General features: G+C 44.2%; 4 protein-coding genes, 1 non-coding gene and 1 pseudogene across 5 annotated transcripts; 3 read left to right on the top strand and 3 right to left on the bottom strand.

The window, feature by feature from the left end:
- Positions 1 to 1,507: 1,507 nt before the first annotated feature.
- Positions 1,508 to 4,471, top strand: LOC100838902 (GDSL esterase/lipase At4g10955). Its single transcript, XM_003569773.4, has 2 exons — positions 1,508 to 2,029; positions 3,256 to 4,471. The coding sequence occupies exons 1-2, from the start codon at positions 1,557 to 1,559 to the stop codon at positions 4,247 to 4,249; spliced, it is 1,467 nt and encodes a 488-aa protein (XP_003569821.2). The 5' UTR covers positions 1,508 to 1,556; the 3' UTR covers positions 4,250 to 4,471.
- A 455-nt stretch (positions 4,472 to 4,926) lies between these two features.
- TRNAR-ACG lies at positions 4,927 to 4,999 on the bottom strand. The gene has a single exon. It is a non-coding gene; the product is annotated as a tRNA-Arg (tRNA).
- A 1,721-nt stretch (positions 5,000 to 6,720) lies between these two features.
- LOC100824677 lies at positions 6,721 to 7,806 on the bottom strand. The gene has a single exon (XM_003567072.4). The coding sequence runs from the start codon at positions 7,459 to 7,461 to the stop codon at positions 7,033 to 7,035; it is 429 nt and encodes a 142-aa protein (XP_003567120.1). The 5' UTR covers positions 7,462 to 7,806; the 3' UTR covers positions 6,721 to 7,032.
- A 925-nt stretch (positions 7,807 to 8,731) lies between these two features.
- LOC104582863 (tobamovirus multiplication protein 1) lies at positions 8,732 to 17,109 on the bottom strand. Its single transcript, XM_010234019.2, has 13 exons — positions 16,857 to 17,109; positions 16,096 to 16,146; positions 14,579 to 14,612; positions 13,666 to 13,752; positions 13,492 to 13,543; positions 11,859 to 12,027; positions 11,550 to 11,645; positions 10,859 to 10,919; positions 10,495 to 10,559; positions 10,247 to 10,321; positions 10,084 to 10,159; positions 9,228 to 9,391; positions 8,732 to 9,130 (listed from the first exon to the last, which is right to left on the bottom strand). Exons 1-13 carry the CDS (start codon positions 16,989 to 16,991, stop codon positions 9,107 to 9,109), a joined length of 1,089 nt encoding a protein of 362 aa, XP_010232321.1. The 5' UTR covers positions 16,992 to 17,109; the 3' UTR covers positions 8,732 to 9,106.
- A 1,245-nt stretch (positions 17,110 to 18,354) lies between these two features.
- LOC104583331 lies at positions 18,355 to 20,841 on the top strand (annotated as a pseudogene).
- Positions 20,842 to 23,188: 2,347 nt separating this feature from the next.
- LOC104582862 lies at positions 23,189 to 23,911 on the top strand. The gene is made up of 2 exons (XM_010234018.2): positions 23,189 to 23,529; positions 23,634 to 23,911. The coding sequence occupies exons 1-2, from the start codon at positions 23,362 to 23,364 to the stop codon at positions 23,679 to 23,681; spliced, it is 216 nt and encodes a 71-aa protein (XP_010232320.1). The 5' UTR covers positions 23,189 to 23,361; the 3' UTR covers positions 23,682 to 23,911.
- The last annotated feature ends 2,386 nt before the right edge of the window (positions 23,912 to 26,297 follow it).

Raw genomic sequence — 26,297 nt, 5'->3', positions numbered from 1 at the left:
GCATTCCTCTACCTGGGCATGGACGAGTATGCCTTTTTTTTTACGTACTTGCACAAATGAGGTAACATTTCACAGAAGACGTTCGCCGCATCCTCTCTACACGATACAATTATGCACGACGTTGGTCACGTTAGCTTTTGAATTGAGCATTCACATGCGAATCATTTTCATCATTGTGTCCATGTCGAGCTAGATCCAATGGTATGTTTTTTTATCCTCACCTTTCTCTTTGCCCCTGCAACATTTCTTATGGTTGTCATATCCTAATTATTATCTCTATACTCTGTTTTATTTGACATGTCTATATTGTTATCTATTGTAAACTGTATTGTCTTGTATGTTGTATCTCGTAATTTTAATGTCTTAAGTGCTATTTTTGTAGATATTATGATTGTATCGTGTAAATGTTATATACATTGTGTCTGATGCATCATAATAGATAAAATGACTTTTAAACAATTCACCTACACATATCAACTTGAGATCTACTTTTTTTTAAATCGCATATTGCGTAACTGGAAGGCATGCTGCATGTAGCCCTGGTAATGGTGTGGACTCGTATGGTTTTTTCAGTGTGGAACTTGACGTGGGCTCGACTGGATTGGGTTCAAACGGGTGGAGAGGAAAATCAGGGTGGACTGGTTTGGTTTTTCTAAAAACGCGACCTGGTGTGGTCTGGTTTGGTCTGAGAACACGAGATGCTATGTTTGTGTGCTGCTTGTACTCATGCCGCACTACTGTTAGCGTACGTACGTGGGTGCTTTTGTTGCTGTGGGTCGAATATTTGGGTTCAAACCGTGGTTTCTGAATTGGTTTCGGTTCGGGATGGATGGAAACTCCGCATGGTGCGGTGTGGTTTGGGTTTTCTGATTAGATTTGTGATCCGGTCGGGGTTGGTTAACACACGTGATGTTGCATGGAGCAGCTTGGGTTCGGTGCGGCTTTAACCCATTTACCAGGCCTAGCTGCATGTGGATACTCGGTTCAAAAGTTATGACAATCTATCTATGATCTAAGAATGAAAAAGATAACACCTCGTACCCTATGGCCCCTTGAATGAACTCTCTAGGAGGGCACCCGCCCCCCAGCCATCCCCTTTTTTGTTTTACTTTTCTTCTCATTTATCTACCTCCGATGTGTTCAGCCGTATATATGTTTTGATGTTTTAGTTTAGTGATTTGGTTTTCTTTGTTCATCGAAGACAGGTTTTGCTCTAATAGTTTTTCCATTCAATTTGGAAAAGTTAACACATTTGAAAGTGATCAACTAAATCCTGGTGTTGAGTAATCAATAACCATCGTGCAAGAATTATTTAGAGGCACAGCAACCTTTCTCTCACAAAAATCAACACACCCTATACCAAAGGATAACCCAAAGACAACCCCAAACCAATGGAGTCAAGTGAAGTTCCCAAATCACACATTCACAACTGGAAACTCCGATAGCCAAAGAGGAAAGGGGAAAACAAACACCGGAAAGCATAGTCCTTCCTTGCTCATTTGCCCACGCCACATCATTAAAACCCCGTTCTCAAGTTGCTGCTCCCCTTTCCAAACATGACCGTTGGGCGCTGCCCCCTTGAGATCCCAGATATACTTCTCGCACCACCACGGCCACGACGCTCCCACAGCGCTCGGTCCCCACGAATCCCCGCGTTCGCCCTCACGACGACATTGTCGAATCCTCCCGTGCGCACGCAGGATCGACCGTTGCCGATTACCCGCTCACGCGCTCCTCCGTTGCCCCCGCGCGGCGAGCACGAGCGGCCGGGGCGGTTTGCCTGGGCCTCGATGGCGATTGACTTGGCGCTGCCGGCGCCGGCGGTGGTTGAGGAGGTGAAGGCGGAGGCGATTAAGGAGGAGGAGGAGGAGTTGGTGGTGGTGCAGGAGGGCGGAGGAGGGTGCGGCGGCGAGGCCGTGGTGGTGGCGGCGGCGGACGCGGAGGTGGAGGGGCACCCCTACGACTTCCATGTCTCCGGGCCGCGCAACCTTCCGACGCCCAACTGGAGGGAGATCATCAGATCGAGTTGGTAATTGTTCGCTCCCGCTTTTTAATTCGAGTACTTACAATTTGTGCTTTGTGGGATGTTTTTTCCGGTGAGATCGCAAAGGCGATTAGCTTTAGGAGGTGCCATCTAATTGCAATGCTCATCCTGCGAATTGAAATGTTGGGAGTTTATTAGTTGAGATGAAATGTGCTTGCTCCTTTGGTGGATTAAATTGTGTGACCAAATTATATTGGCCTCTCTGTTTGCTAGGAGTACGTGAAACATTGCAATGTGCAGTACCGTGTGGTATGGTGAACGGTGGAAAGCTGCAAGTCGGTTCCCTTACATGGGGACTATCTAAAATTCCACTTTTGTGCCCTGTTTAAAGATAGTGTTGCGATCTGATACTATTCCTACAAGTAAAGGCTATGGTATGCCTAGAAACTAAGGAGATCTCTCCATTTCATTTTCTCTTCCGTGAGTTATGGGCGTGCACATGATCCTACCTTCTCTTAGGGGAAATACAGCACTTGCTCACCTAGTTAAGTTTCCTTGCACCAGCGCGTCCTCCCTTGGTAGGACTATAGGGTCATCTTCCTAGTTTAAACTCGTTCCTTTTATGCTAACACGCTTTATTTGCTGTAGCTGTATCCTGTATGCATCTTGTTTCCATGGCAATTTAGGAAGCATTTAGGCTTTGCTTCGAGATTAAGTCTATGGGCTTTGGCACCTCAACACAAAACGTAGTAACCAATCCCAACCCAATGTCAACAAACAAAAAGTCAATGTGCTTTGGCTGCCCAAGTATGCTATTGCAAGGCAAAACAGCCCGGCGAAGTGGGAAAAGTTTGCACCATGTGTTCCCTATTGCTAGTATGTCGTTATGGGTCACATTCCGGATAAATGGGAGAATGACCATATAAAAATGAACTGTTCTAGATGATAAACTTAATCAGGGGACAAGAGGTGTCATAATCATGTAAAATCACAAGGGGACACAAGGTTACAGAACCTGAGGGAAATTATATTAGAAAGGAAGAAATCTGAAGTTTGCAGGGAACAGAGATGCATCGTTCAATATTCCAGTCTTTAACTTACAGCAAGTATACATAGTTCATGCCAGGTCTGGTAGCAATGTCCAAGTGCCATTTTCAAACAGGATATATGCGTTCCTTTTCCCGTACTTTTTATTAGTTGATACTTCGGTAAACGAGCTTCTGAACTATCATGATGTATATGTAAAATTTTCTTTTAATGCTGATTTGTAGGAAGGATCCAAATTACAAAAGAATGGTAATGGCCTGCTTCATTCAGGCAGTCTACCTGCTTGAAATAGACAGGCAAGATCAGAAAGGAGAAGAGGATGGCCTTGCTCCAAAATGGTGGAAGCCCTTCAAGTACAAGGTCACACAAACATTGGTGGATGAGAGAGATGGTTCCATATACGGCGCCGTCCTTGAGTGGGATCGATCTTCTGCTTTGTCTGATCTTATCCTCATAAGACCAAGTGGAGCACCTAGGGCTGTGTTAGCTCTACGAGGAACATTGCTCCAGAAACCTACTATCAAGAGAGACCTGCAAGATGATCTCCGTTTCCTGGTTTGGGAGAGCTTAAAAGGTTCGGTGAGGTACATGGGTGCTTTAGAGGCACTGAAGGGTGCTGTTGAGAGATTTGGGAGCACAAATGTCTGTGTTGCTGGGCACTCATTGGGAGCTGGTTTTGCTCTTCAAGTATGCAAAGATCTTGCCAAACAAGGAGTTTTCGTGGACTGTCATCTGTTTAATCCACCTTCTGTTTCACTTGCCATGAGCCTAAGGAGCATGAGCGAGAAGGCCAGTTATCTGTGGCAAAAAGTAAAGGCGAGTCTGCCATCAAAGGAAGAAGCATCTCTTCACAGCACAAAAGAGGAGGGTAGTGTCAAGAAGAGACTACGCGCAGAGAAGAAATGGGTGCCACACTTGTATGTAAACAACAGTGACTACATCTGCTGTCACTACAATGCTCCTTCATCCTCTTCCACCGGCGTCAATGGTGCCCCAGACGAGGAGCAGCAACAGCGCAAGGCAACTGAGATTGCTGGCGACATGGTCGCTAAGCTCTTTGTTACATCAAAAGGCCCACAGAAGTTTATGGAAGCGCATGGGTTGGAGCAATGGTGGTCAGATGGGATGGATCTGCAGCTAGCTGTGTATGACAGCAAGCTTATACACAGGCAGCTAAAATCCTTATACACAGCAGTACCTCCTCCTGCAAAGTCGTAGAGCCGCCGGCTGAAGTGGCTGATATGGGTCATTAGAAATACTCTTTCTAATCAGTTTGCGCCTGACAGACTTGAGATGTTTCATTATGCTGATGATCGAATTATTCGTATATTTCAATAGTGTTCAAACGGTGTTGTAAGAATAATATGGAGTAATAAAGACATTAAGTACAATTTTTATAGTCAAATATTTTCCAAATACTTCTGGGAGAATACATTCCAATTCCAATGTCTGACTTGGATCGAGCTTAATCTTGGCGCTGGGGCTTCTCCTATTCCTCCACCGGACTGAAATTATGTACTCTGTCCGATCCATATTAGTTGTCAAAATATTACATATGTCTAGACTCCTTTTAGGCATAAATACATTCATATTTGGACAAATTTGAGAGAATTAATATGGATCGGAGAGAGTAGTTTTTTTTAGGACTGAAATTATGTAGCTTGTTGGCCTGAGACCTTTTTGTTGAGCATAAATTTAGACAAGGGCGAATAGGAGCATGCTCGCTAGACGCTAAAATTGTTGTTTAACTTTGAAAGCAAAAGAGCTTATGCATAAATTTAGTCGAGTTTATCGTTGACCCTGTTATCTTATGAGCTGTAGATTCTTCGTGTTATCTACTTATCTCTGCAAAAGCTTTCACCTGTTTCTTGCAAACAAAGTTACAATTCAAAAAACGACTCCGCTGGGGATCGAACCCAGAATCTCTGGTTCCGTAGACCAGCGCCTTATCCATTGGGCCACGGAGTCCTTCGTGCGAAACATTGTATCCGAAGATATATAATCGTGTTTCCACACTCGTATGCAATATAGGAGCCATTGCAGCTATGGCCCTCTTCTACCTTTCTACTCCCTCCATACAATATTAAGTGACTCAAATTTGCACGTGTACGGATGTATTTATGTCTAAAAACGTGTAGATACATGTAATAAAAAATCACTTAATATGAGACTGAGAGAGCAGTTTCTATGACGAATGAAAATGTCGATGGGATATAAAAGGTGGTCACAATGAAGTCATACACTCAGACGACGGTCATAGACATCCAACATGTCACACATGCACGAGTATGACATGTTCATAGATCAGCACGAGCACTCGACTACATCTACATGGTCCAGTAAAAAAAAGCGTTGGGTGATGTGATGAGCATTCAGGCTCGGCACATGCTCTCTCTGCCGATCGAGTGTGTGTTTTAAGGTGACATTCATTGAGGGAGCTGGCCGGCCGCTCGGACCACATAATTTACAGCTCGTCCCCCGGCCCGTTTTAAGGTGATCTCATCCCTGCTCCCTGCCCCTTGCAGACCTCAGCAACGTACGTAACGTAACGTACTACCAGCCACGATATCGATCCAGCAACACGCAAGGCTTCTCTGCTCGTTGAATTTATCTCAGACCTCCATATTAGCGTGACCGCACCGGCTATATATTTTGCGGATTATGGTGGTTTTTATCGTAAACCTGCATTTTACTCTGTTATTACGAAGAGGCTCCGGCATTCTGCAGTCGTTGCGGATCTAGCAGCTAGGACCTGGATGGGTGAATGGATCCTGCAGCTAGCCAGCTCTGGTGGTTGGTTGCAATTCCCTCCAATCAGCAGAGATCGATTCAGGCCAGGAGCCCAGGAGGCCTCGGAAGGAAGCTTCTTCTACCTTTCTGGCAGAGGAAGGCAACTGGAGAAGGAAGCCACAAGGCTTCTGTCCCAGCCTACCTACGTATAAGGAGTGGAGCCCTGTCTTTAGTAGACTAGTACTCTAGTGGTACCTACGTACCAAATGGCATTGCTCTCGCAGGAAGCAATTTGAATTTGTTATGGGGCACTCAGAACCCAGATAGTTCAAAAAGGATATTCTTTCTTGGCATTTGATTTGCAGGAAACAAGAAACGAATGGTAGCAGCACCAAAATCTTTTTGTCTTTCCTTTTTTATACGGTCTTGAAGAGAACATGACTAATGATATCCTTCCTCTTTTGCCTCTCTTTTACCCCTCCGATTCATGATTGCATGATTCTTTTCCCTGAGTAGCTGATCTGCACCTTCTCTTTTACCCCCTATTTTCTTACTCCCTCCGTCCCAGATTAACTGACGTGGATTTATATAATACTCTATACACTTTCTTGGTAATGCTGACACTTCGCTCCTTATCCATCAGAAGAAGCAACGCTCAGGGGAATTGATTAATCAATTTTGGTAAACAGTTAATTGATAGTCCAATCCAGATAGGGAGGGAATATATGTAGTTCCTTGTGCATAGGATCCATGCATATCTGTCACAATCTAGATATTATCTGTTTCATCCATGATTTAGGGGTGATTCAAATTGACTTCCTTCCAAATGACTTCATGGCAAAACACCAACCCTTTTTTTTCTTCTATAGGAAGCAAATCCAAATCCAAACATCTGCGCCACTGAGAACGAAATCGCTCATCAACAAAAAGGAGGTGGAGGAAGAAGGGGAGAATCAAGATCAGATTGGAGCCATGCATGTATATAAACCACAATGCAGAAGGTACATTTGATTTGGCCAAACTCCACTCGTGTTATCTCCACTCTATGTACAAATTACAAAAATGCATAGGGGGGTCCATGGGCAGTGGACAATTGGTGCAGCCATTACAGCACCAATTGAAGATCATAACCAACGATGCGCTGGAAACAGAGGAAACGGAAAGAAGCAGCAACAAAAAAAACACATTCGAAATAAGCGCACATCAGAGAGCATATGCATCTACACATTCGAAATAAGACCACGAGATCAAAAAAATTGCCGGCGCCGAAGTCAGAGGCCGGCCGACTTATCGGCGGCGGCATTGGCGACGACGACGGCGTAGGGCGGACAGAGGGCGGGGCGGCGCAGGCCGTCGTCGAAGTTCTTGGCGTAGCTGGCGGCGTCGTAGCCGAACGTGATGGGCTGCCTGGAGGCCGCGGCCGGGGAGCTGCAGATGCACCTGGTCTCCTGCGCGAGCCGCCTGAGCAGCTTCCGCCACGCGCGGTGCCCGCACCACCAGCCCTGCGTGACGCCCGGGACGGCGTCGCGCGCCGCGAGCTGCAGCCGCTGGACCGCCGCGACGGTGCCGCCGCCGCCGCGGCGCCGGCCGGACGACGGCGCAGGCCACGAGGGGGAGGGGGAAGGGGATGTGGACGGCACACAGCTCGACAGGTTGATGGAGCGGGGCGGCGCGGGCGGGTCGGTGGCGCCCATGCCCATGGCGTGCTGCTGCGCCGCGGGGGGGACAGGGGGTACTGGGGGAGAGAGGAGATGGTGGTGGTGGGATTATTATGAGTGAGGATTGTTCCTTACTGTTATATGGGTCGGTCGCAGCATGTTCGGATGAGAGGAATGGCAGTAGTTATCTTGGGACGCCCTGGGAATTGTGGAATGGACAGGTGGTGAAAGGGAGATCGTTGAAAGAGGTTTTGGGTTGGTTACATGCATTAGGGTTGATGCTATTATTAGATTGGGAAAGTTGTGTGGTCGTTACATGATATGAAGACTAGCCAAGAACGGTTCTTGTGGAGATCTCTTACAGAGTTTTTTTTTCCTTTTATTTCGTGTTTTATGTCCATATTTCACCGTTTGGCTATTTGAAGATTGTGGTATAGTAGTTGTAAAAACAAAAGGAGTTTAGAAATCACGTTCGGACTAGTGAAACAACAGAGAAACATGTCTCTAGTTGTTTTGCAGCATTTGATGCCTTCAGCGCCATTTGGAGTAAATTCAAATCGTCTGCATATGGATCTTTGAAGACGTCTGTCTAAAATTGGGAGAATTTTTCACCCAGTTCCAAAACTTTATGCAACTAAACTATTTTTCCAGCTCCACGGGGACTGAACCGAGCAGTTTAAGCTGATGAGAGCAAAAGAGATGCTGACTGTCCTGGTTCTGTAATCCGCAAGAGCTGCGAGATCACGTGGATTGGGTGCGCCAAATATCATCAACGACATTACCCCAAGCAAATGTCGATCCACACACCTACAGAGAATAAACAATGCCCCCGTAATCCTCGATCCTGCGATCGCCTACGATGGATTTGTGTGTGTTTTCCAAAGCGATTTGTACTAATCACCATGAATTAAGCCTGTGTAAGCCACTGGCTGTCTCGTTCTATGCATGCACGTTAGGGATACCTCGTTTACGGTTACTCCTGTTCTCTTCTGTCTTTCTGACGACATGAGGAACGCCGAACCATGCAGGATAACGATCATACCATCTTTAAGATAAATAAAAACCATGCAGGATTTGCGAGGCCCGTCGCAAGTAGCACAGGGGTAACAAACAACTGTCAGCCTGCAGGTGCAACTAACAATTGTAAATGGGAGTAGTAAATATGCCTCTCTTTTTTGACAAACATGCCTTCTTTTTTTTTGTTAGTGAAAGGAATAAATATAGGTACTCACCCAAGGTTACTGTCCACCCAAATCTGAAGGAAAGAAGGAACCATCTAACTGGATGACCGGGCTACCACAGTCCACAGGAATACAGGAGAAACCCTACTCAAAGTGTCATCTTCCATATCCAGGGAAAAACTCCCTGGTAAAGGAACCAACAACATAGCATTAAACAGAAATCTTAAAAGCTATTTACATTTGTTGGCTTGCCGCTTCAAACCTTGCCCAACCTCAGTTCTACTCCATACACACATAATGCACAATAGATTGGGTAAGAATCTTGCTACATACACAGGTAATTCCGTTGTTTACATCACTAAAGCTACCTTGGAATTACAGATCCATCATGTACTGGACAGTCGTCAGCAACCAAGTAGATGCCAGTGTCACTTGATGTGTTGGTAGAAGTCCCAGCACATTATGCAAACTGAAAAGCTTCCACGTCAATGGTTTGTGTCTTCAGGTTAAATTGGGCTTGATTTAAGGGCCTGCACATTGAAAAATGCTTATAAATCTAGCTCCCGTAGTATCATTAGACAAGTTAAGCCTGCGAATGATTGATCTAAAGAATGATATGTTGAATACCTTGTTAGAGGATGTAACAGCAGTTCTCCACTGTGGATCCTGTGTAGTAGATGGTCTGTCCCTGAACAACGTAACCACTCTTGACTGTGTGGGTCTTTCTACTGTCGGCCGTTGAGGCATATCTCTCATGACCCATAAAACAAATCCTGACGGCACGGATGAGCCTGCAAAAAGTTTGCTTTAGCACTGTAGTTCCATGAGAAGTCAGTAAAATTAACAACTGGATGCATCTTGTGCTTTCCTGTAGATGGAACAATGGGCAATAAATAAATAAAGAACACAATACAACATATGAACGATAAAACTACCACACACCGTGTTCCTTACTTTCCAAACATTAGTTTGAGTAATCAGAACTGCAGAATTAGCAATGGCCAAACAGCATCAATGCAAGAACAAAATCAACTCATATGTACTGTACACACATTCATTTGTGAAAAAGAAGACAGGCACCCGCAAAAAAAAAAACGGCTCTCTTGGAATGATGAATCCACAACAGGAACCGAGAAAGCCTTCAGCTATCAGCTATGCCATAATTGTACCAGTTCATTTGACCCAAAGTTGTGAGTTGTGACAACAAGGACTGCTGATGGACTAAAGGTTGTATACATGCTTAACCTACATCTACCGCCACAGTACCATATTTTCCACCTTTCACTATCGTCTAGTGTTAACTCCCTAAATCACATATAAATTCCAGGCGGTAGCATGCTGACAAGAACAAATGTCTGCATCATCAGGTCGAGAAGCATATGCACATATATCAGATGGTCAACGGAAAATAGTAACAGTTCAAATAATACGCGCATCCTACATTACTTCAATGCAGTTTTGTTTATAAACAACACAAATATACCTATAAAATAATATAAAAACAATATGACAGCATTGTTGATGATGTCCGCATCTGTTGAGTACCAATACAAAAGCACCTGGAAAGACAAGTAAGCAAGTCAGATAACAAGTTAACTGCTAGTTCATGTATTATGTGAACCTTATTGTACTATAACTGAACTTACTGGAACATTGGTAACAAGTGCTAGTATAGCAGAAGACGAAAAACAAATCAGTGAGACAGCAGCTAAACTTGCAACCTGCAGAGAACCACCACATTTTATGTAGAGGAAGCATCTTACTCAAAGATGTAGTTTATCTAAACTTTCCACATTTTATTAGATCAATAAAGAATTCCAGTATAATCCAGTTAAGCAATGGAAAAGAAGATAATAACTGAAGGCAGAAGTAGAGTGATTTCAAGGGATAATACCTTCCATTTCTCAGTTGACACAGTTTCAGAGCGCACTTTGCTCATCTTTGAGAATAACAATGCACCTTAACGAGATCACAGAGTCAATATGGCAAAGACAAGCCAAGAACATGTTAAAACACCACTCACACTCATTAGTTCATGATGACATGACAGCATTTACTACTAGTACCAAACGAATGCCAGAAAATTTAGCAAGATGGACAAGGAACTAAACAGTAATTGAAATATAACTGTAAGACTTGATCTAATGGGATAAATAAAGGAAACTCGACGGAAGATAATTAAGGTTGAAAAAAAAAGTTCTTGGCATCTAGGACAAAATTGTGACATATTATACATCTTGACAATATCATATGCTTACCATAACATGCCAAAGCACCGCCAAGTACTAGAACAACTACTGAAAATACATCCAAATAAACCTGCAAAATAAAATGTTTGGCTAACGTCTATAAAGCAATCATGTGAAAACATAAGAGATTTATATAACTATATTGCTAGAATTGGTGAAATCCTAAATCCATCAAGCTAGAGGCAAAATATGAATATAAAGTGTGTGACAGACATAAGAAAACATGCAGTTCATCTGAGACATATCCTAGTTGTTCTCATTCAATGAAAGAGCAGAATGATGATGTGTGTAAAATAGGTGCATAGGCAGTTGGATACAAAACCAAAAAAAAAGGTACACAAGGAACAGAAGATACGCCTCAAATGTATGAGAAACAAGACTAGCTAGATTGCTAGATATGACCATTCTCCTTTCCTTTTACTAATGGAACTTTCTAGGTGTTTTGACAAGCTCGTCATTGTTTCCTTCTCCACATACTATTGGATATGTGACTTTATAGTTATACTCCTGGCCAGGTGGAAATCATAATTCTCTGATTATACTAATAACTACATTTACCACATTCTGCAATATTTCTCATCTTTTATGCAGTCTTCCAACACACTGGCCTTATAAACCTTTTTTATAGATGTGTTATGTTAGAGCGGAAGCGCAGCGGTGAAGAACCAAAGCAGGATAGAGTAATACTAATCCTTCGTACCTTTTTTAGTAGTGATGAATCAATAGGATTTTCTCCCCTACCAAACCAGATGAGGATGGCAAAGGCAAGCATAACGGCAAATGACAGGACAAGCACCTGCAAGAAAAATAATATCAGGCCGGTAAATGGTTCTGCATAACAGATACTGTATCAAGGGAAGCATTATACAGATGAGAAAACAAAACAAAGAATCCAAGCATTGTGGTCTAATGTGCAAAAGGGTAATATGTAGATCTGTAGGAGCAAAAGGAAAAAAAAAAAAAGGCATGCTGACATGGCTGGTAAGTTATAATGATGGGAAAAACTGACCAAAATTACAAATTTTTGCCGACTTCCAAGCTGTATTCCTGGACAACACTTCCGACAGACATCAGCGGAACGGGTGCTGAGTTTGTTTTTTGTTCTGTCTAGTAAAGCTTCATGATGACTTCTTACATCATCTTCATCTTCGTCATTTGTCTGATGACACAGGTCAACCCTGTAAGAGCATTACTTTTTAGAGACATAAGGCGAAAAGCTTTTGCAGCTGTGAACAAAAATGGGAAACAGGAAAATGCAACATATGATCCCAACACCAAGAGAATTGAGCATCAAGGAGAATAAGAAAACTATACAAGGATTTGTGTTGTCTTGCCAGCAAAAGAGCATGATTTCTAGAAGCACCGAAATATAGAACTAAAGCTATACTCATGTGTGCCAGTGCACAAAGATGCCACATGACATCATGTTACCCATTGCTCATTGGCATTAGAGAGGATTGCATCAGAGTTGTTGCTTATTTGGAGTGACACAAGTGGCAAGCCAGGGCAAGATGCTGACCATCTGACAGAGAAAGAGAGCTTGACAGAAACATCTTCATACAGGTTTGGGCCTTGGGGTGAGACCTTACTCCTCCTGCTGCACCCTCACCTAACCATTCATCAGTCGGGGAGGCCTCTAGTTGTTGAGATTCGCAAGGCCGCGTTGATGGTGACTGTATTTTGTATTGATGAGATGTGGTACGGAACAAAATTGAGTTAAAAGTGGTATTCATATGCCCTTGACATGTATAAAGGACGAGAGTACACCTAAGTCATGATGCTTTTTATATCAAGTGACAAGCATGCCCCTTTATAGGTCGTCATAATATGGCAGCCTGGCACTAGGCTCCATGCGGGGAGGTATTTATGGGCTGGGATCACCTTCTCATGTAACCTTGAGTGAGTTGAAGTTAGTGTCTTAGTGAAGCCCAAACCATGCCTAGTATCTGCAAGTAGTCTATATGGAGAAGTTTTTTTTGCATAACACTAACACACAACTTTAGCAAAAGGAAAAGGAAAAGAAAGACTTGTTGTTCTTTTACGAATTCTAAAGCTTCTCCAATGGCATTTAGATATGGATATGGATTATCAAAACTATTATAGTACATATAATGCATCTATTACGTATTACGAAGAAACTCTCAGTACGGGAGATAGGCTCTCTGCTCATCCTATTAACGAGTCATCATGATTAAAAGCATAGGTCACCACAGCAGAGATTGCTATCTCATGGTCCTCACAAAAAACAGAGATTGCTATTCCATGGTCCTCAACAAAAACAGAGATTGCTATTACATGGTCCCCTGATGCAGTGATGTGCAATGGCATGACTTAAAGCCCCACATTTGTTGTGATATCTACCAGGTTGTGTGAAAGGCTGAAAGGGCAAAGTTAGATAATGAGGCTACTACTATCAACCAAGTGTGCTGTTATATTTGTTTTCCAAGATGGCTCAAGTAGTCTACACCTTGGGTTATGTGCTACGTCCTCCAGTCAACCTTCCTTTCAAGTTAAACAGACATACCAGCACACTAAAAACAGGATGCCCAAAGGGAACACTTATGATTGGTAACATTAGACAACTGCCGCAGCTCCATGTATAATGTGCCTAACTATGCACCAAAAGAACTACTCCGACTCACCAGAATGACAGCAGTAGCAGAAAAGAAGCAAGAAGCAGTATTTGTGGACTAGCTGCAAAATAATGACAATTTAAACTCTTAAATGATTATTAAACAAGATAAAAAAGGGTTTTACAGTGCAAGTGGATAAAAGTGGAAGGATAATGGTAAAACTAGACATCCAGGACAACTTACCCATAAGAACAAAGCCACATCCATGTACCCAACAAACCCATCTCTCACAGGTAGCAATGATGGTGGACATGAAATACACAACGAATACTGACACAGATTGGAAGAAAGGGAGTCAGTAGTAATGAGGGCAGTCACGAATTATGCAAAGGAACACCGTCGAAGGATTTTACAAAGAAAGTTCACATGCTATACTGATTCATTACTAAAGCTACTGCAACCATTTTTATTTCAAAAAATATGTCAAAAATGAAAAGCATTCTGCGTGAACTGTTGCAACTGCAATTACAGAGGGCATACTAGTTCACCGCAAAATAATAGCATGATTAAAGAAACCTTTGTGTCTATTACCAAAGTTAAAAGTATAATAAATTATACGCTAATAGTAAAAAGCATTAGACACTGCACGAACTATTACAACCCCAGTTATGATGGACATACTGGTTAACATCGAAGCAACAGCATGACTAAAACAATCTTTCTGCCTATGAAATTAAAGAAACATATATTATTGATTCACCAATTAAGATGGTTGTCCACAATCATATTATTACATGTGCATCAAACCTACTTAAAGACAGGCATACCAGAGATGCAATATAAGACTGGCAAGAAAAGATAGAGAGGAGAGTGTTAACTTCTATTCTCAGTCAATATTTCAAACAAGGACCACTATTCCTAATGCATATTTGCATGGATGTCATATTGAGCAATCAAGCTAGTATTAGTAAACTTGAATAGCAAATCAAGTAGCGTGAATTAAAATTTAAATAGTAAAAACCATCTAGACCACTTGACAGGATCATTAGCCACTATGCTATGCATCAAATTTCAGTGTACAACAACGGGAAACAATAAAGAGAACAAAGGAAAAAAAAAGGTAAACAATTCTATACTGTGCTAATACTTGTCTCACCTATGTTGCATAGGCCAATCATAATATGGAATATCTGCAAGAGATTTAATATATGGTTAAAGATCTAGCAGCTAAGCTCGTAGCTCAAAGGGAAGAAAAAAGAAGTCAAAACACCAGTTTATCCATTTAACTCTGTTGTGGAACTGTGATAGCCTCTTTTTTATTATTCTAAATTTCTAATAGCCTAATTCTTGATTTGGAACAGGATGGACATATTACATGCACGGACCCTTGTCAGTGTTGCTTAAAAAGTAAATAGGGGCTGCAAAATTAACTGTCATTTTAGTAATCTACAGCAACTAGCCGAGACCCCGCAGGTTGCAGGAGGCATGTCTAGGTCATATACTGTATTATGAGTGAAAAAAAATACTCCTCCGTCCCATATTAAGTGCGAAAGGCCCGAAATATTACATGTATCTAGACGTATTTTAGTATATAGATACGTCCAATTTTAGACAAATTTGAGTCATTAATATGGGACGGAGGGAGTATGTTAATTTGAGTAGCAGGCATGGCCTTGAACTGATTGCCATAGAATGTAAGTTAACATATTATTTTACAATGTTCTTTGCAGAGTCGATGAGAAATGTCAGCCGGTAAATTGGTCTGTGCAGGGCTGAGTGGACCGAGACAACACTGTCAGACTACATGGATCATGAGAAATAGGTTGGGATGGGACCAAGTTGAATACAACAGATCAAAAGAGATCCGCAAGGAGGTGGCTGGAGTGAGTAAATCTGGAATGAGCAGGATCAATCTGACAGATAATAAATTGAGATGATACAATCTGCGCTTGGGGAAAAATAGCATTAATCCTTTTTTTTTAAACAGCATTAATCATAGTTCGTGGAGATCATTTGCTTAATATATAGATACTTGCTCCATGACACCATAACATGCTTACATCAGCGGCTTACCTGAATGGAACCACTTTTAGGTTGAACAGATTTAAACAAAAGGCATTATTATGACCCGTTGGCATTTTAGGATCAAACAAGTGGAAAGAATTACAATCTCAAATTGATGTGTATTACAAATAGTATCAAAATATAGTAGCCTAAATGAGTAATATAAATGAAAAAAAAGGCAGTCACTGCCATTTTAACTACAAGCAAGTTTTATGGGAAGAATGGGAAACCTTAGCATGACATATGACCTGTCTAACGTGGTGGAGTTTTGGGAGAGGTTATTTTATGGCGTCAAATTGGCATTTTTATAGCAAAGGAAAGATACCAGTTTGGAAAGAAAAACTTAAAATGGACCTGGCCCCCAATTATAAAATTTAAGGGTAAAATAAGTACTTATCCAAAGTAATCATCCCTTAAAGCAATTGCGAGTTCTTTTAAAATACTCCCTCCGATCCTAAATTGTTGTCGAAATATTACATGTATCTAGACGCTTTTTAAAAATAAATACATACATATTTGGGCAAATTTAAGTCAATAATTTAGGATAAGAGGAATAACATATTGTGTGATTAGACAGAATGAGCAACAGTACATAATTATTTCACATACCTTTTGCCGAGTCCATCCATGTTGCTGATTGTGTCTGTGAATTCTTACTAACTGCAAAATTACAAGTACAGTGGTTCTTGGTAATGGGATTTACAATATCAGATACAAATAACAGATTTGGGGCAAAATGCAATGGAAACTGGACAGTATTAGCGAATGGAGGGGGACTGGCAGGATCCATCTCCCAACCCTAACCCCCCTTGTTATACATAATCATTGTTCTACATCACTAAATGTAACTCCATCCGATATTTTTACTCTGCTTCCTCCCAAGAAAATAGTCCACACCTTTTCTGGACACTATACCCGATTGATATTAGTGAATTTCGCTACTCCCTCCGGTCGGAATTACTTGTCGCTGATCTAGTACAAAGGCCGGAGGGAGTATTATTATCACATATGAAGTTCCATCATTAGTTGTGTGGCAAATTCTGACCTCGGCATCCTAAATTTCTTGCTCCACTGCTGGTCGGTAACTGAAAAAACGCTGTGTGTACATAATAGTTGTGGACAAAACGCATGTAGTAACACCAAAGCAACACCTTGGTCTGGAATCTATATATGAATAGCAATACAACAAGTGATGAAGGTGGCTTCTCTCATTGCTACCAGAACTAGCAATATTACCATACGCACAAGCTCATGCTAGCCCACTCCCCAACCCGCTACAACCGGAAGGCAAGCACGCATCAGCTGCCCGCCATTTATCACAAATTCACAGGCATAGGAACGACAAGGGACACCAGATCGAATCGAGGCACCTGCACGAAGGCGGCGGCGGAAATGGCGGCGTCGATGGCAGCGAGCGCGGCCTCCGCGGCGATAATCGGTAGAGGCAGGCAGCCCCCGCCGTCCCCGGCGGCTGCGGCGGCGCGAACGAGCCCGAAGCGGCCCATGCTGGCGGGCGAGGCGGCGGTCGGAGGATCAGCACGCGGCTCGGGGCGGCGGGCAGCGCATCTCGCGGCGGGTGGGAGGCCAGGGCTAGGGTTCGGGGTGAGGATCGAAGCGGGCGGGCGGGGGGGGGGGGGGGGGGGGGGGGAGCTCGACCGGAGGCGGAGGAGGCGGGGGTGGAAGTGGGGGTGGACGTGGAGGTGGAATTGACTGGAGGAGGCAACACCTGTTGGATTGGAAAGCTCCCGGCCTCCAGGGACCTTGGTTCGATCGATCCTGGTGCGTGCCAACTGCCAAGTCTAATCCAACGGATGTTCGGTTGGTTCAGCCTGGCGATGCGAATATGGACCGCGGAATCACCGTCCGTTCGGCCAGCCTCCCTCCAGGCGTAACCGCGTACAGTTTTTTTTAGAAACTTCGGCACTTAGGAGTTAGGACCGAGTGTTGTTGTACAGATGACGGTACATTTCAAAATAAATCACGTGAATCTATATAAAAATTTATATAAATCCTAGCCGCTTATTTTTGGACGAAGAGAATATAAAAATTATGATTTTTGAACCCCTCAATTATGTATCTCCAATTGTCAATTGGGTCACCTTACTCTTTTTTTTTCCGGGTACCACCTTATTCTTCTCTGCCGCCTCATTTTAAAAAAAAAATCTACACATTTATTCAAAATTCATAATAATTACATTTACAATGCTCTGAATCATAGACCCAAGAAATCACAAAGCAACTTCTATTATAATTAAGAATTACAATGAAATCTCATAAAAATATCTTCTTCATTATATCAATCTTTGCAGCACGAAATAATGTCAATGCTTTAGTTAAGAGACTGCAATTAGACTTGAACAACAACACCGTCACTCGTATCCCTGCACGAATTTAACTACCATCAGAGGTTTAAAAAAAACTCGAATCACTCATCCAAAGAGATGGGAAGCCATGAGCACTGAAGTAGATGGGCTGGGATGGTCCTCTAAAAGTACGTTTCATTGAACCAGAAGACCTTCATCAGAACACGAAAGGACTCCAAAGCCACACAAGACCGTACCAACAAAATCACCATGACACACTGAAAAAAACTAATCAAACCCATAAAGACGGATCTGCGAGGACACAAACTAAAATCTGCTAGATCGGATGCATCGAACCTGCGGTGAGTAGAAACTCTCAGGCCTTGTGGCATCGCTCGAAAAGGCATCGTCGCGGAAAAGGGAAAACTTGAGTTCCTTTGTTTTCGACGGAATTGTGCCCTCTGCCATAGCGTTGCCGATGAAGACCACACGACTCATAATAATAAACACTTTTGGATGCGTATAGCAGGACACAAGATTCGCCTAATCAGCTCACCGCGCCAAGATGACGGCAGGTGAGGGGAACCTACGAATTTAAAGAAGATGCAGTGAGATCTAATTCAAACTAACTTTCTCCGTCACCGCCCCTCTGCGCCTCACTCAATCATATGTGCAGGGCGGACGCACCAATATGCAAGGTGTGGCTGCCGTCATACCTGAATTTCGGTCCAAAAGTCCAATATAAACAGTACATGTCCTATCTAGCTAGTTTATTGGGCCGACCAGTTGTCCATATTTTTGCCTCTTGATTTCGGAGTACCGACCATATCCCATCGATCTCGGGTAACTGATCGCTATCACTAGTGAGGTTGTTCTTGGTTTCCAAGCTGTAGTCGACAGAGCTGCATGCACGGCAACTGCAAGTTTGCAACTTCTCGTCTCCACTCCACAGTCTTACCACTGCTGCAGAAAAAAGAGAACGGCAAGCCGCCACGTCAGGTCACCGGCACAAGCACTGACGGTATCGACAATGGCACAGCCCACAAACCGACAATGAAGTAATTTTGAGAATATTATTTTTATGTTTTCCAGATAACTATATGCGATCGATCATCCATATAATTTTAATCTATTGAGGTATTTTAAGTGTCAATACCTTCTGAATTTTTAGAGTAAATTTCAAGGAACCATAATTTTTGGGGTACTCGACTCACCGAGCCCCATGTTTTACTAATTTGCCCGCAGAACCACACATTTCCGGTCAGACTACATCTACTAGCCCAAAACATAGGTTTAAGTCCGTTTAAGGAGATTCCTTACATGTGGGCCCAACTTGTCAGGTGCCATGACGAACCCGAAAATGCGTGATACCAAGAGAAGAAGGGGGGCGAAGGAGTTAAATTCAGGTTACCAGGCCGGCTCGAGTCCGCTAGGGTCCAACGTGGCACCTGACAAGCGGGGCCCGCAAGTTAGAAATCCTATCAAATGGGCTTAAACCTGTGTTTTGAACTAGTTGAGACAGTCTAACCGAAAATGTCTGGTTCTACGGACAAATTAGTAAAAGTTGTGACTCGGTGAGATGACTGCCCCCAAAACTGTGGTTTTCTAAAATTTACTCAATTTTTTACTATACTTGTTGAACAGAAGTAGTACTCTAGTATATATATCCGGTACTCTGGTGAGATTTTGCGCAGTTGAATTGTACAAGATTTATTTTTGTGCAAACTTCGCCACCTGTATTTGTGCTTTTAAATAAGTGTGCACTTGAGAAGCATTCAGAGGCCGACAATACAAAGAATGTTAGAACATGTCAATATCATAGGAAATTGCACAAACCACTCAGCTTTGGTCGACTTGTTGCGCAAAACACCCACTCGACGTATTTTTTGCGCAGAGCACCTACTATTGGTCTAAATGTTGCACATAGATCCTAATCGGAGTTTCAGGCTTTCAACGCGTTAACCAGCTTTCTGACCAGTGGAGCCCACCCATAAGTGCCGACGAGGCAGCCGGGCTTGCCAGCGTGGAGCGGGTCGGGTTCGAAGCCGGTCGGGTTACCCAGCGGCGGCGGCAAGAAGCCGGCCGGGCAGGGGGGGCTCTTCAGCCGCGTCGACTGCCCGTGCGTCGGCCGGAAGGCGGTCAGCGTCATGTCCGAGCCTCCCAGCCCGAGGACGCAGCACGCCACCTCCGCCGCCATGGATCAGGAGATCAGCGTGATTTTTAAAGCCAACAGGCTGCTGCTGCCTCCTCCGTCTCCAAGGCCAACCCACGAGCCAGAGCCGAGCACGATGGAGCTTATTAGTATTAGTACAACAGGAAGCTGCGTGTTCCCTCTGCGCACAAACAACAACGGCATCCTCGCAAGGGCGACTCGTTCGACGCTTTCCCGGCGCCGGACATTGGCCGCCGCGTCGTGGTGAGTAGCTCCGGCCCATCGATGAGGACTCGGTGGTGCTCGCGGACCCGCCCTCCCTGTCCGCTCCCGGCTCGTCCTCGAACCCGACCACGTGCCGCGGCCGCCGCAACTCGCGGGAAGAGGACGACCGACGACCTTGCACCGTACGCGTCCGCCATGGGCACGAAGCCTGCGCTGAGAGAGTGCATGTACGCACCGAGCGAGGCGAGCATGGCCACGGCCGAGGGCTTCGCGTCCTATGACGCCGCGCCCAGCGTCGCCAACTTCTCTAGCGCAGCCTCCGCGTGCGGCGGTGTCGACGACTTCATCCGCTTCGTCCAGCCGGCCGCCCACGATGGCTTCATGGCCGCCATGTCCCACAGCGCCGGCCGCAAGAAAGGCGGCGGGTTCTTGAACAGCTGCCAGTGCGAGAAGGAGGTGAGCATGGGGCCGACCCCGATCGGGGTGGCCCGCCCATGGCGGCCAGCCCCGGCCAAGACGGCAATGGCGCTCAAAAGCGGCGGCGCCGCGCGGTACCACCACGGCCGCGTCCACATGCCGGTCCGGACGCTGGCAAGTCCGGGCTGCCACGTTGGCACTTACGGGTGGGCCCCACTGGTCAGAAACGTGGTTCACGCGCTGAAACTTCGATTATGACCTATGTGTAACAGATTAGACCAATAGTAGGTGTTCTGCGCAAAAAATACGTCGAGTGGGTGTTTTGTGCGACAAGTCGAACAAAGTTGAGTGGTTTGCGCAATTTCCTCGTCAATATCATGTGAAATTATGCAAAAAAAAACTTCTCGCCATCCTAATTGGTGCGGCTATATCTAGATACGCATGTACGCGTGTGGATGCATATAAGTCATGGTCTCACCTTGGCGGCTCAACTAATGGACCGCATCATGGCTGAAAATTTATCGAAATTTCTTTGGTTTTGATGGGTACGGAAGTATTTCTATATCAAATTTGGAGACAGAATTCAAAAATAGTTTGCGCTTTCCAAAATTTTGGGCATTTCAATGAGGATTTATTTTCCATTAAAAGATATTAAGCTACTAATAATAATCTTTACTTTTCACATCATTTAAACTTATGTTTGTTATCCTCGATACTACAATTATATTGTGCATGGTATCCCAGTATTAGAATCCCAGATACTTCACTGAGATGGCATTTCCGGCTCTGCTATAGTGCTATGTGCTCGGCTTTGGCGTTTCGTTCGTCTCTTTGTGCATCAGGCGTAGGCGTCAGCCTTGAGGGAGACAAGAGTGAAACGGTGGAGCTTCCATTTGAAGCCACGAGAAAAAAGAAGAAGCTGAAAGCTTGCACCCAAAATCCACGAGATCGCTGCATCATCTACCAAAACAAAAGAAACTGCCCAAGACTAGAGCCTCGAGAATGGGGTACCGCCGTACCGGTATCAAAACAACAGAATTTCGCTCTGGAAACAACCAGTGACGAGCACTCTGAGTGCTCTCAAAACGAAAAGAAACGGTAAATGAAAGGGAATTACAATCTCACGACGGTGATGAGTCGTTCAGCATGTCTGCACTGCAGGCTGCCAGAGCCAAGTGACGACAATACAAGCCTAGCAAAACTGGGATCCACGAGGGGCTTCGGGCTTCAGACTTTCATCAGAGGTATCGCGAGTCGACGGCCGCTTCCGCGGCAAAAGGATCAGACCAGAGACAGATCGTCAGATGTTGCAGCCGCAGCAGAGGAAGAAGCCGCAGAGCGCGGCGGAGAGGACGACGGCCTCGGCGGCGTAGAGGACGTGGAAGAGCGCGTCGTCGAGGAGGGACGCCACGAGCCCCGCCTTCTCCTCCCACCTCCACTCGTACGCCCGTGCACTCTGCACCTGCAGCTGCACGCCCCTGAACCACCCGAGCGCCATGTGCCTAGTAGCTAGCTAGCTTCTCGCGCTTCCGATCCGGGACGGCTCCTTCTGGAGGTGGATGGAGGGTGTTTGTTTCGATTTGATGGGGAGGTGGTAGGGTGCGTGCGTCAAATGGTCCCTGCCGGACGGAGGTTCTCGGTTTTGAAATACTAGGAGTATTGGGACAGCGGGGCTGCGGGGGCGAGGGGACAAAAGAGGGTCACGCTTCTCCACTGTTTTGGGGATTTCCTATTATCGATGTTGCTTTCACTGGAGTAGCCACGATCTGGACACGGTTAAGTTAGTGATCCACTGGCAGCTGTCGTGGCCTCGTGGGGGCCGTTTCTGCTTAGTGCTTAGCGCCAAAGTATTCGCTGGAGGTGATTTTTTTTTGTGTGTGTGAATAAACAGAAAGTTCCTTGGGCCGTGAAACCTGTCAACGATCTTCGAAATAAGGTGCCCACTATCGCCATAGCCCAGTATTATTCGGCTCCTCAGATTGTTCAAGTATGGGAGGTACAGGTACAGTGCATAATCAGAAACATTGGGCTTCAACGAAGTCTCTTTCCGTTTCGAAAAAAAAAACGAAGTCTCTTCGAAAAAGGTCAACGGAGGCAACATATATTCGCCAGGACAGCGCCGCAGGCTGAAACTATGGCTTGCCTGGCGGCTTTAAAGGAATCCGTCAGTTTGCACCAGGGAAGTCTCGTGGTGGAAACGGACTGCCAGGTTCTTGGCCACTTTCTGAAAGGAGATGCTGCAGATCGTTCGGAGTTGTGCTTCCTCGTACGGGAGATTCGCCTTATGGCCTCCCATTTCCAATCATGCATTTTCTGCTGGGTACCTAGATCGGCCAACACGGTCGCTCACGGCCTAGCACAGTATGCAAGAGTTTCTAATTCTATGGAAAATTTAGCTGGGTTACCTCCTTTTCTGGAGGGGGATGCTACTTTGTATTCCTGTAACTCAGACCATATTCCAGTTAATTGAGTTTGTTTCCCGTTTAAAAAAAAAATCGCCAGGAGAAAATAGCAGAGTTAGCGTACTCCCCAGAACCCGTTTTCACGGTATGAAGGCAGAAACCAAAAGCTGGTAACATTGACACATCCGCGTTCGCCTTGTGTAACCTCAAAGTACGCCTTTGTCATCCGGTCGCGGTATGCGGGGCCGGCTAAACTGGTAGGGAAGGAAGCGGCCGTCTGCCATTCTCCCCACGAACCAAACAAGACCAATCTTCGGCGAGCCACCGGCGAACACTCACATCAAGAGGCGGCGGATCAAAGAGAGGAGACGAGAAGATGGGTGGCGGCATGGAGGTGAACAAGAACCGGTGGATCGAGGAGTGGAACGCCGGCCGAGAGAACCTCGAGCTCAACTTCCGCTTTACGCGCCGCAGCCTCGCCGTCATCGGACTCTTCGGCCTCGCCGTCCCCATCCTCGTCTACAAGGGCATCGTTCGCGAATTCGTAAGCCCCCGTCCCTCCCTCCGTCCATCAAACCCATCTCTGTCCACATCTCTTTACCTCTTCACCGAAACCTAAAACAAATCTGGATGTGTGGTTGGATGCAGCATATGCAGGACGAGGACGCCGGCAGGCCGTACAGGAAGTTCCTGTGATCATCGCCTACTGTGGATTTCGAGACGCCATCTGCCGGACTTCGATCCGGGAGATGGAATCTCCGTTCGGTTTGTTCCTGTACTGTTGTAATCAGACCAGAGTATTTTGGAATTCCCAACTGTTGCGTGGTATCTGTTGAATAAGCTGTAATGACGTGATGTCTTTTCAATTGCTGAATACTGGCAAGTTTGATTTGGTTAATCGGAGGTGAATCTTTGTGTTCTGCAAATTCATGTGTGCTTTGTGTTAAGTGGGGTATTAGTTCAAGGTGAAATTGCGTCTTCTTTCTGAAATAATTTACTATGTGTGAACTGAACATGCAGTAGCAGTGTGTGTGACCTGCTGACTACCACTATTGGGTTAACTTAGCTGAAGATACATGGGAAGACAACTGTAATTAATTCAGTCTAGGTATTGAAACTATGGAACTGGTACTCAACTTGCTGTCTCACCTTGTAGAGATTGTTCAGTTAACATGTCTAGTACTCATTCTTTACAGTAAGCGGTCATGGTACGATAGCATGGCCTTCTAATACATTCAGGTTAGATATTAGTTTAGCACACTATTTAGATTGATTCTGGGTTTAAGCCGACTGTTGTTTTGCTAGTCATGACAGCATAGAGTATATAGATCTTCTTAGAGCTGAATGGATTGGAAGCTCTAAGGTAAGTGAGAATGATGGTACACTGTTGAAACTTGAAAGTACTTGTCTGTTTAGTTAAGATTTGATTATTTAGTTGAGAATTACACAGAGGTAGTATAACCTTTGTTCATTAGTCACAGTGTACCATCTGTAAAGATTTTGCTCCCTCCTCTCTGTGTGCTCTCTGATGTTGAGTGGGTGGGGGTCTGGGGGACTGCTTGATTTTCCGAACTAAGTCTGGGTTCTGTCGTTTGACCTATATTCCTTTTAGATTCTTTTTTGTTTTGTTATTCTCTGATGAGTTCTTTTCTGGATTTTTACTCATGTTTTATCATACCAACTCACTTGGATGATGGCAGCGATGCCTACTCATGAAATCAGTAACATGGTGACTTGGTTGCCCTAAAGGCATCAGGCTACTTTCATGTATGCTTGCAGCTTGCTAGATATGGTACCCTGCTGGAGTGCTGGCTTGATTTATGATCAGCCTGAGCAATCAATTGACTAATATGTATTGTAGATGTTCCTTATTTTAGGCTCACGGTTTGTGCCCACCAACTTGATGACATATATAGCAAATTGTTTTCTCTTTACTTCTACATTTCTGTCTTACCCGAATTTTGTGTTATATGTACTTAACTGATTTCGCAACAAGAAGTGTCTTAGAGTTAGTACAACTTTGTACTAAGTTAGTATAAAATCTGAGACACTTATTATGGATCGGAGGGAGTAGTTACCAATTATAGTAATGCATTATGTCAGTGGTGAAAAACTATATTCGAATTAACTGTGTTGAGTATAGTTTTTCTGGTACATTTCTAGAGTCAATGCCCTATTCCAGATTTGACTCCATATTCCGATCCCTATGGCACAAACATACCTTTAGTCGCTGGCAGATTTGTAACATGTTGCATGTTGATTAGTTATCTACTCACTTATCTATTGAACATTTCAACAACATACTCCCTCCTTTTCACAAAGAATGTCACGCACGCATTTCAAGGTCAAACTTGACCGACAATTAGAACCAACAATATGTAGATCATATGTTATAAATTTTATACCGTTGGAAACGTTTTCTAAATACGAATCCAATGATATAATTTTTGTAGCATGCAACCCTTATATCCTTAGTCTAATTGTTGGTCAAAGTAAAACCTCAAAATGCGCGCGCGCCATGATGAAAAGGAGGGAGTATAAATAAAGTGTGACCGCAAGGTACTGGATGGGTTTTCTACTTGATTGATCTCTGCGTTCTTGTTGATCGGCAACATATAAATTCCTGTTGCATTCCAGCATATATCTGACACCTTACTATAATTGATATCTGCTTTCTTGAGGTCTTTCATCAGCCAATGTTAGTACCCAAGGTAGATTTGTGATATTTTCTGGTTTGAAGCATTAGTGTAGTGTGTTTGGTTAAAGCATGAAACTAGTTCAGCCTTTCACTGGACAGGTTAATTTATTGATGCAACATCATCCACATGCTATTATACTGTCTATGTTCAGAATAATAGGTAACATATATATCTAGAATAGACTTGGTAAGATTCATAGTCAAAGTTGGACTTGGTAACACTGAAGTTTTGTATACACATGTTGGTGTTTTGTATGGCACTTGAAAGTAATCGAGAGATGCTCCCCCAGTTCCTCCAGTTTTTCTTTCTGATGACCTTTATATACATCTCAGCTTGAACTGTTGTTGATCATTCTGTTCATGTCTCGTCCTTTGTGAAACATCATGCAACTTTTTTGTGAAACCTGCCGGGTTTTTTTCTGTTCTTCTGATTATGTGATTTACATTGTACCGTCGGAGTCCTGTTTAATCAATTGCTTCCCTTCCAAAACCAAAACCTGCTGGGTGTTGGCCCTTATTGCACAATGTTTACGCCATTTTGAGTCGAAGGGTCATAGCATCACATAATCATAGGCTATTCAATTGGTTATTTGTTCCACTAGTTGTTGTCACTT

Source organism: Brachypodium distachyon, chromosome 2 (genome assembly GCF_000005505.3).
Source record: "Brachypodium distachyon strain Bd21 chromosome 2, Brachypodium_distachyon_v3.0, whole genome shotgun sequence".
NCBI classification, from domain to species: Eukaryota; Viridiplantae; Streptophyta; class Magnoliopsida; order Poales; family Poaceae; genus Brachypodium; species Brachypodium distachyon.
The sequence above is the reverse complement of the archived record's forward strand: the minus strand, read 5'-3'. Positions and strand labels throughout refer to the sequence as shown.

Coding starts and splice junctions, on each gene's coding strand:
- LOC100838902 (XM_003569773.4), top strand. CDS start 1,557: ATGACCGTTGGGCGCTGCCCCCTTGAGATCCCAGATATACTTCTCGCA. Junction 2,030..3,255: donor GAGATCATCAGATCGAGTTG/GTAATTGTTCGC, acceptor GCTGATTTGTAG/GAAGGATCCAAATTACAAAA.
- LOC100824677 (XM_003567072.4), bottom strand. CDS start 7,461: ATGGGCATGGGCGCCACCGACCCGCCCGCGCCGCCCCGCTCCATCAAC.
- LOC104582863 (XM_010234019.2), bottom strand. CDS start 16,991: ATGGGCCGCTTCGGGCTCGTTCGCGCCGCCGCAGCCGCCGGGGACGGC. Junction 13,753..14,578: donor GATTGGCCTATGCAACATAG/GTGAGACAAGTA, acceptor AATCTGTGTCAG/TATTCGTTGTGTATTTCATG. Junction 12,028..13,491: donor CTGCTACTGCTGTCATTCTG/GTGAGTCGGAGT, acceptor ATGCTCTTACAG/GGTTGACCTGTGTCATCAGA.
- LOC104582862 (XM_010234018.2), top strand. CDS start 23,362: ATGGGTGGCGGCATGGAGGTGAACAAGAACCGGTGGATCGAGGAGTGG. Junction 23,530..23,633: donor AGGGCATCGTTCGCGAATTC/GTAAGCCCCCGT, acceptor GGTTGGATGCAG/CATATGCAGGACGAGGACGC.